The following is a 9,914-nucleotide window of genomic DNA, read 5'->3' as shown; positions in this document are numbered from 1 at the left end:
TCTGACTGACTCCACTCCAGCTCGTATTTATAGCCAAGAGACCAGAGTATATTTCCTTCCACTTTGTGTTCTTTACGGTTGATTAATATATGACACTTGTATTATACTTGTATTTTGCTTATTTATTTATTTATACTGGACAAGTGTCAAGTGGACACTTTTTGCTCTTTTTATTAGTAGTTGAGAACATGGGATGGAGGTGTTTGTCCTTTGAAGGGAAAAAAGTGTTTGTTCACAGAAGTGAAACGTTTTAACCCTTGAATCAAAAACATGTTAAACAAACATTTCTCCATGCATTTCTCTTGGGTTGTTTTTGTCGATAAAAAGGACCCCTTAGAGACGATGAAACAGTGTTAATGCTTTATATTGGACAATGTAGCACATAAACGATGCCAGCCTATCTGATTCAGTTTCGCCGATCTTGGATCATCATGGTTCTCCAAAATTTGTATTTTTTTTTGTTTTTTTTGAGTAAATCAGTGTTTCGGTCCTAAATTTTGGTATGCCTTTGAGTTTGGGTCCTAAATTTGTCCATCTTAGTGTTTGGGTCGTAGACCCGTTAGTCAAACAAAATCTAGGACCGAAACACTAAAATGGAAAAACTAAGATCTAGATGTTTTCTTTTAATTGTTGCTGATAAGTTTCAAACTCATGTTATGTCATTAGTATCGTTACCCTATAACTTTAGCGGTGTACTATAATGACATCAGTTAAAAGCAGTAGATGTATAATTAGTACTATTCCGAGAGTAAAATTTGTATCGTTACACTATGACTTTAGTGGTGCACTACAATGACATCAGTTTCAAAGCAGTAGATGTATATTAGTACTGTTCTGAGAGTAAAATTTGTACTGTTATCCTATGACTTTAGCAGTGCACTACAGTGACATCAGTTCAAAGCAGTAGATGTATATTAGTACTGTTCTGAGAGTAAAATTTGTATTGTTATCCTAGGACTTTAGCAGTGCACTATAGTGACATCAGTTCAAAGCAGTAGATGTATATTAGTACTGTTATGAGAATAATTTTTTTTTCTCCATTTGTAAAAGTTCGATTTCGTGTTTTTAAGTCTCTAACACCAGTTGATTCACAGGCACTTGGAGGGAATCAGGGACTATCAGTTTCCATATAGCTCCTGATCAAGAAGACATTTTGTTTAACAGCTACGGTGGGCGTTCTAAATTGGGTCCAGTTGGGAGTAGACATTAAACGAGAACGATGTCCCTTTTTTAAACGCAATGCATGTTCCTATTCTGAAATCTTATCAACACCAAGCATATAGGATATGATCAAATCTCTCCCCATTAATTTTTTTCATTATTTTTCTCTTTAGTGGTCGAATTAACAGGGACAGTCACATAAATAAACATATACTAAAAGAGTTTGGTACAACGATATAGAGTGAAGTGGCAAGTGGGGGTGGGGATAAACTAATATTAATGCTTACATGGAAGGAAAAAGGTAAAAGGGCAGATTCTTATAGACGGCCTTTGGCTCTTTGGTCATGAGAAGGCGCTTTTAGTCTCCAAAAAGACTTGAATGTGCTTCCTACGTGGATGAAAATTGCTCCAATCATAGCTGACTCATTATAGACCACTGTATACAAATGTTATCCATAACAACAAGAACGTCGAAACGCTTTCGATACACTACGTATACCATGTAGTGTTAGAAAATGAAATGTGATTTGTATATTAAAACTTAAAAGTACATGAGGCCATGCATTAGATTTGATTTTGTCAAGTGGTGGTGGTGGTGGTCAAATTTTCTTGGTGAGGGTTCAATTCTAATGAGTGAACGTAGATTTCCTATGTTCATTGCCATCACAGTCGGGATTTTCCACGGTTCAAGTTGTAACAATATGTAAAAACAAGTTTGATGGGACGAGAAATTTGTCTTCCAAAGTTGCAGTCACGTCAAAATGCGGAGTGGAGAATGGTGGTCAAGACTTATGGATAAGTATTCCAAAGTGGCAGGTGACTTCCTCAGACTACTATATTCAAATATGATCCATAACAGCAAGAATGTTGAAACGATACACTACGTATCATCCAGTGTTAGAAAATGAAATGTAATTTGTATATAATAAGTACATGAGGCCATACATTAGATTTGATTTTGTCAAGTGGTGGAGGTGGTGGTCAAGTTTTCTTGGTGAGGGCTCAATTCTAATGAGTGAACATAGATCTCATTGCCATCACACTCGGAGTTTTCCTCCGTTCAAGTTGTAACAATGTAAAAACAAGCTCCGTGAGACGGAAAATTAATCTTCCAAAGCTGCTGTCACGTCAGAATTCGGAGTGGAGAATGGTGGTTAAGTCTGATGGATAAGTATTCCAAAGTAGCAATTGACTTGCGGCTCCATCTCAGAAAATCGTAAGATCTCACAGTTTCCCTCCAACTACTACTTCATTGAACGATTAGCCAGATAGTGAATTGATATGATGGTAAGTTACTTGACTTTACTATGCCATGGAATGATTCTTATGATAAGAAAAAGTGGTCACGGAAGTCACCTTGGAAAACTTTTAGTCTAAGTCGACTTTCATGGTTGATGTACAACTTTGTGCTAGCAGTACTGTGGCTATGGTCTAACAGTGACCCCTCTTCTGAGTTAGTTGTTTTGATTTTGATTTCATTTTATATCTCCTAAAATGTAAATATATGACCATGGCATTCACAATCTGTAGTCATTTGGTTAGTATTTTACGTCTGTTTCTTGGCTCTTGCTTCCTGAGGGTGTCTGTAAAATAAATGAAAATAACCATGTCCAGCACATAAGGCCTGCTTCAATAAAAAAAGCACATAAGGTGTTGCTAGTGTTACTAAAGGTTACAATGATGCAACACAGCTAATAAGGATGAAAAACTTGCATGTACTAGTTGATCTTGTTGATGTCATATGCAATCCATAACCAAATACACAAAATGTGTGAAAAGAAAAAACCAATTCTGGGAAGAACGTACGAGATGAAAGTAAGCACAAAGATAAATGAAAACAATACTGAAGCCGTTTTAGGGCTTTAGTACCATCAGCTCTTACAACACCATGAATATAAATAAAACAACAGATAAAACATAAATTTGTCCAAACTATCTGGACCACTCACAGTTTCATATACTGTGGTAATTTGTTCATCAAAATGAACTAAAATTGGGGTAATGAACATTCTTTTGGCATATTTCCGTTGAATCTGTTAGTATCTTTGCAGTAAGCATAGATCCTGTTTTTGTTTTGAATCCCCTCCATTTGACCTTTCTGAGCAGGAGATAGTTGGCTGAAAACCGGAGATGTATACCAGTTAGACTTGCTGGCACATTGAGTAATACTGGGTGTTCCGTTCCATGTGCAAGCCCTAGCCCTAAACCTGCGATAGTGAGCAGTGAATGGAGCGTGTGTCCAGTCGGTCTTGTCACGTCCTCCTCTTGTTGCCCAGTCATCAGCATTCCATAAACTTGTATAAACTTCCATTCCTTGTTTATTTGGGTATGGAACTCCTTGGCTTTCGTAGTTTCTGTAGACACGGATTGGTATGCTATCTATGTACCACCTGAGATGGAAGAAGTATCAAAAACTTGTTATTAAGACCACAGTTCAACCCATGCATATACACATGTCTAAAACTCCAAACTAGCTAGGGGTTGATTGGTTAGTCCTTACATTACATCTTCATATGCAGAAAAAGTCCAAAACATTACTGGTCGAAAAATGAACTACATTATTGATATATGTACTTACACAATCTCTGATGGGTTCCAGTGGATGGTGTAGTTGTGAAAATCAGCAGTTGGATCATACCATGGGACAAATTGTTCTTCTCTGTTTCCCTTTCCTTCACAGTAGACATTCGTGTGGATTGTGTAAGGTTGTCCCGTTACATTCCCCAGGAACTCGAAATCTATTTCGTCATGTTTTGAACCAGTAGATGACAGCTGCATGCATTCAAACGTACATACATTATATGTCTGGGTCTTGATATGTAAAAATATAGTCTGTGATCAAATATTTACATGTTAAGTAGTTTGCATTATTATACTTACATAAAAAGTTGTAACGACACCGGCTGAATTTCCAGGTACTAATTTAATTTGCATCTCAATACTTCCAAACAGAAATGCTGCCGTACTCTTCGCTGCACAACCTGAATGTTTATCACGAAGTACAAGATCAAGATTGTCACCATTAATGGAAGCACGATCTTTACCCCATGTTATGACCATACTCTTAGCAAGATCTTCTTGACCATTAACTTGAAGATTGCTATGATCAAATGCAACAATTACATATATAACTAGAGCTAAGAAAATACCCTTCATGTTTCCTTCCATATGTTCCCTATCAACCCTCAATATAAGTGCAAAATTTGTGTGTGTTTTGGAACTGATTAATAACTTCAACTCTGTAGAGAATTGAAGTTATTGGGATGTTTGTTTTGAAGGTGCCATGATTGGCTTTTATATAAGTTGTTTGTTATCTGATAGCAAATTTAGGTTCATCATTCATGCCAACAACTACATAGAATTTTTTCAACATGTTTGAGTTTCAGAGTCTTTTGACCCATTTCTTTCTTTGATGATCTCCACTCTCATTTCAGGTAATTTCATCAGAAGAAAATGCATGCCTTGTGAAAAAAAGGAATGCTATGTTTCCCTTAAATGTGGGGTCACTGGGGTGCAAACTGCAAAGTCATGTTGGGCACGAAGTCCCGGTGCCGATTCTTTGCAACAATACTATTACCTGGCCCACCAACTCTTTTTGTTTTATTAATTTTGGCAAGTGGCACTAAAATAATTGGCAACGACTAAGAGGAGTTCTTCTAAAATAGAAGCTGTTAACGCGTCATTAGTAATTTGAAAAATCGTGCCGAACACCCAAGAGTAGTGTGGGCTGTTTAGGTCCCCTTGTATTGTTTTGGAAAGAAATATAATGCACGGGCTTCACATTTCAATAGAGAGGCTTCATTAATACCCCCTTCGTTACTTTTTAATAGGTCAGTTTCTTTTTTTGAGAAAATTAAGGAAATTAAGAGAACTAATTATTGAAAGTGGTCCTCTAGACACTTGTCAATAAAAGAAGTGAAGTGAAATGGTCCCCATGACACTTGTCAGCCAAAGAAATAAGTTAAATGGTCCACATAACACTTGTCATCAAAAAAAAGTTAAAAGAAAGTGGTCCCAGAAAATTAAAGTAACATTTGACTTTCCCAATTAGGAAACTGGCCTATTTTTTTGAAAAAAAAATTTATTTATAGAAACTGGCCTATTAAAAAGTAACGGAGGGAGTAGGATAAAAAAGAATCATCAGTCAGTAATTTCAAAAATTTCTTATCTAAACTATAACCAATAAAAGCGGTTGCAGTTGCAGGTGCTATGTTTTTCGAAGCGATCCTATATTCGAGAGGAGGGAATGCCTAAATTTAGTTTCTACCGAAACATATGAGTTTTCAACTCCAAGTTTGACTTTTAATTCTAATGTGAAGGAGAATTCAGATGTGAGTTTTTCAGGAGATTTGAGTTGGATTACGGTTCGGAAAAAGAAGAAGAAAAATTCCTCTTCTTCTAGTGTGAAAGGACAATAGTCCCACATCGCTAGATTCCGCTTAATTAACTTAAATATAATATGGAAGGACCGCTCCACTCTTTGCCAATTGGTTTTCAGTTGGATGCTCGCAGACTTTAACATATAGGCAGTTGACTTAAGATCATCAAGTTAAGGCTGCTACTCTCTCTGTTACTGATGCTGAAATAAATTCTCAAACAACTTTTGTTCTGCTACTCTCTCTATTACTGATGCCGAAATAAATTCTCAAACAACCTTTAACAAATTGATGGGTATCTCTGGCCATCCTTTGATGAGATCTACCTGTAAGAATCTCATTCACCCCAACACGTTTTCGTGCCACAGAAAAATTGTGGTGGAAATTTTTGCCCACCAGTGGATAAGGTTATAATCCGTATCCCTTTTGTGTTTTGCGCCAGTCGTCGTACGATCGAAGATTCTGATTTTCTATTGGCTAGTTAAATATCATCCGGATCATATGTATCATGCGGATCATATGTTAGCTTTTGTGTTAGTAGTCATATAATGTTCTTCGGTAAAAACAATTGCCACTAGATGACCGCTGCCACGGTGGGACATCTGACCGAAAAATAGACGTAAAAGTGAATTTTATACTTACAATTTAGTTTTTCCATAATGACACGAAGTCGGATTTGACTACTTATTTTTCTAGATTCAATTGTTTATAAAATTAATTTGACTTCTTAATGGCATCAGTTGTAGGCTCATAACGTGTTTACAGAAGATGTGGTGGACGAACGTTTGCAGAAGAAACCCTTGAACCCCATTCTAGCAACTCTTTGCTTGTATCATCCTTATGAACTACAATCTCAATGAAACACAAGCAATCCTCCTTAACTTCAATCGCAGTCTCAATCGCTTCCACCAGCTTTTCCTCACATTGAACCGGTAGTTGTCACATAAGCATAGAAGTTAAAGATCATCAAGCAATGTTAGGTTAAAATCACTGGGCACCGCAAACACATCGCTCACACCAACTTGTACTAGACGCCTCCCTAATGTTGCTTCAACTGAGCATAATTGTGTCAATGATTTCGAAGTCGTGAGGGTTGATACATGGTTTGTAGATAAAGAACCAACTTTTCCAGTTACACAGCTAATCATGGTCACTATTGAATCCTACTTCTCCAATTACTTGTTTAAACAACAGAAAAAACACACAAATCGAATCTACACTACAAAATAACTTGCCTTAAGCTAATCAGCAAGTAATTCAGTACTACCAAAAATCAAAACAAAAACGACCAAAAAAAATTGATGAATTCCCCACTACCTAACATGAACCTTTCACTCATCAATTCATTAATTTTTTCGATTACAATAGATATACTACAAAATTTTCTCAATTAGTTCCAAGAAAGATTCATCCAATCTTAGAATTGTGCGATCTCACTGGACATGCTTGGGAATCTAACTAACGTGAATTTGGAATGACCATTTGTTAGTTAAGACAAGAGTTTTGCAGATTGGTCTCTCGAACTCAAAGTACTTTCCTAAGTACTATAATTTCTAATTTCTTAATGATTTAGACGATTTTCTTCATCTAGTATCTCTCGACACCATCATTTTACTCTTTAACCAATAAAACATTTTTACCTACAAATAATAGGTTAAAATGATAGAAAACTAGAGAAATCGATAGAATATGAGAGAGAATTAGCGAGGACGACCGACATTAGGTATGACTGACTAAAACAAGCAAAATTATGTGAAGTTGGTGGAGTTTCAGTTTGAATCCATAGTTAACCATACCATACAAAACTATGGAATCCAGGATAAATCTAGTGAGATCGAGCGATGTTGGGTAAAATTTAGATAGCAGATGAAATTTCCTAATTCGATGGACATTCGGTTAAGATGCACTGTGAAACCGACGGAATCCGAGAGAAGAGGCCGATATTGGATAAGAATGAACAATAACAAGCGAAAGTAAGTGGGGTGGATAGATATTTGGTTTGACTGGATATGTAACCATATGAACTCGTGGAATTCAGGAGAAAACGAGCGATGTTGGATAAGATTGATAGATAACGAGTTATATTACAGGTCGAATGATATTCGGTTAATGTAATGGGTAACTAGATAAACCGACGGAATTCGAGAGAAATTGAGCGAGGCCGACCCATATTGGATATGATTGACGGGTATCAAGCGAAATTAAGTGAAGTCGATAAAAAGTCAGTTTGAATTAATTGGCAACCACATAAACCCATGAAATCTATGAAAAATCCAATGAGGTCGAGCGGTATTGAATAATATTGATAGATAACATGTTAATTTGACTAAGATCGATGGAAATTCGGTTAAAAATAACGGATAACTAAAGAAACCGATGAAATATGATTGAGTGAGGTCGGCCGACATTCGGTAATATTAACTGATAACAAGTGAAATTAAATGAATGCATGATATCACTTTAACTTGATAAATATACATATGAACTAATGAAATCCATGATAAATTGAGTGAGGTAGAGCTCTATCGGGTATAATGGATGGATAAAAGATAGAAATTTATTAAGATAGGTGGATATCGGGTTAAATCGACGATAATTAGAGAAACCTAGAAAAATTGAAATTAAATAAAGCCGGTGGAAATTTTGTTTGAATTGAAAATGAACATAAAAACATACAAAGTCGTGTAAGATTGGACAAAATCAAAGTCCATTAAAAATTAAGCGAGATGGAGTAAGATTAGTGGACCATTCTTTTATTAAATGAAAAAATGATCATTTAATTTGATCTGATATTTGCATTTTTTTTGTTTGTATATTCAGGACCAGGTTTATCATTTTTTGGAGTGAGGAACCAGATCCGTAAGAGTATTTGAATGATAGTAGGATTCTAATCTTGTCATGAGTGAATGATAGTAGGATTCTAATCTTTTCATGAGTGAATATTAGGTCGCATCAGCATGAATCTAATCTTGTCCAATGACATAAGTTGCATCATTGCACCATCAGATTGTTTTCAGCTCTCTCTTTTTGTTTGGTTATTTTTTTTTTATAAAATACTTAATGTAATTGAAATAATAAATGTAATGTCTAAAAGTAGTAGAATAATAAATTATTCACACATGACGAGTTTAGAATCCTACAAGAAATGACAAGATTATTCACACATGACAAGGTTAGAATAATAAATTATTCCGGAAGTAAAATACCGACAGAGCATTATCCATTGTCAGTTTGCAATATGCACAAGAAATGTTCGACAAAAGGCCTGAACTGAGGATAAAGACGGTTTTTGTGAATCACCTAATGATATGCCAAGGGTTTACGTTTTCTTCTTAGGGTTTTTTTTACGGTACCATGCCTAGGACCACCAGAGTGTTTTCATCACGGTCCCAGAAGCTTTCTCCTCCTTCTTCTTCTCAGACTGTTGCGTCCCCGAGCTCTCTTAGTGATTCATCTTCATCATGTACGGAAGAAACAAAAGCAGGTTACTACCAATGTCCACTCCGGAGTTTCGATGGTTGTCCAAATGGGGTGAATGGTAGGGGTTATGCTAAAGGGTCGATCCTTAAACATTTGCAGGACATACATCTCGTCTCTGATGCTAGCAAGAACAGATGTAGATAATTAATCTCTAAGGACTCACAAATTTACCTTGCCTTCGAGAGGGTTCTGCTCCGTTTACGCATGTGGCTATGCATCAGGTGTATGCGGTTTCATGGCTGGAAAATTTCCTGTAAAGGTCAGGATGGAGTTGCCGATGGTGATGTTATTGCAGGCCCTAGCAATGGTTCTTTAGCAGAATTCCTAATTCACGGTTTGGCAAGGCCTGTTGACGCTGTTTGTGGTAGTGCTAAGTGTGGATTGGATAAATTTGTTGAAGACCGGACTGTTGGAAGTACTTTAGGGGGGCTGAAATCCATGATATTGAGATTGTCTCTCTATCTCCGGAACTGCTCAATGCAGCCTTCCAAAGGCAGTTCACCACCATCGCTTCCATTCCCCATAAATGCAGACTCAACTTCTCTCGAGTCTTGAAGGCCTGCCTTGACAAGGTACTGCTCAATCCATCTTGTATGTCTTCTTGGATACAACTTATTCTCCTACCTATATGTACTCTGACCTTATATAGACCTAAGAGTTATACTGAAGAAAGATCCAGCAATAGGAAACGTCTTCAATTCGCCGTCATTAATCAGGCTTTAACTGTTTTGAAAGAGGCTAATGGTTGCTTCATTTTGGTTAACAAATTGTTGCAACTGCCGAGTCATCAGGGGGGTAAGAAGGTAGATAAGAAGAAGCAAGCAGCGCCCAACATCATTGCATGCCAAAAGAAGATAAGTTGTGGTCACTTTGCAGCAGCGATACGAGTAGTTTCTT

The 9,914-nt window shown here is 36.7% G+C and overlaps 1 protein-coding gene across 1 annotated transcript; it reads right to left on the bottom strand.

The window, feature by feature from the left end:
* Positions 1-3,148: 3,148 nt before the first annotated feature.
* LOC113337854 (probable xyloglucan endotransglucosylase/hydrolase protein 26) lies at positions 3,149-4,329 on the bottom strand. Its single transcript, XM_026583421.1, has 3 exons — positions 4,042-4,329; positions 3,740-3,933; positions 3,149-3,551 (listed from the first exon to the last, which is right to left on the bottom strand). The coding sequence occupies exons 1-3, from the start codon at positions 4,327-4,329 to the stop codon at positions 3,149-3,151; spliced, it is 885 nt and encodes a 294-aa protein (XP_026439206.1).
* Positions 4,330-9,914: the final 5,585 nt, after the last annotated feature.

Source organism: Papaver somniferum, unplaced genomic scaffold (assembly GCF_003573695.1).
Source record: "Papaver somniferum cultivar HN1 unplaced genomic scaffold, ASM357369v1 unplaced-scaffold_18, whole genome shotgun sequence".
Lineage (NCBI taxonomy): Eukaryota > Viridiplantae > Streptophyta > Magnoliopsida > Ranunculales > Papaveraceae > Papaver > Papaver somniferum.
This window is presented reverse-complemented; position numbering and strand designations above follow the sequence as displayed.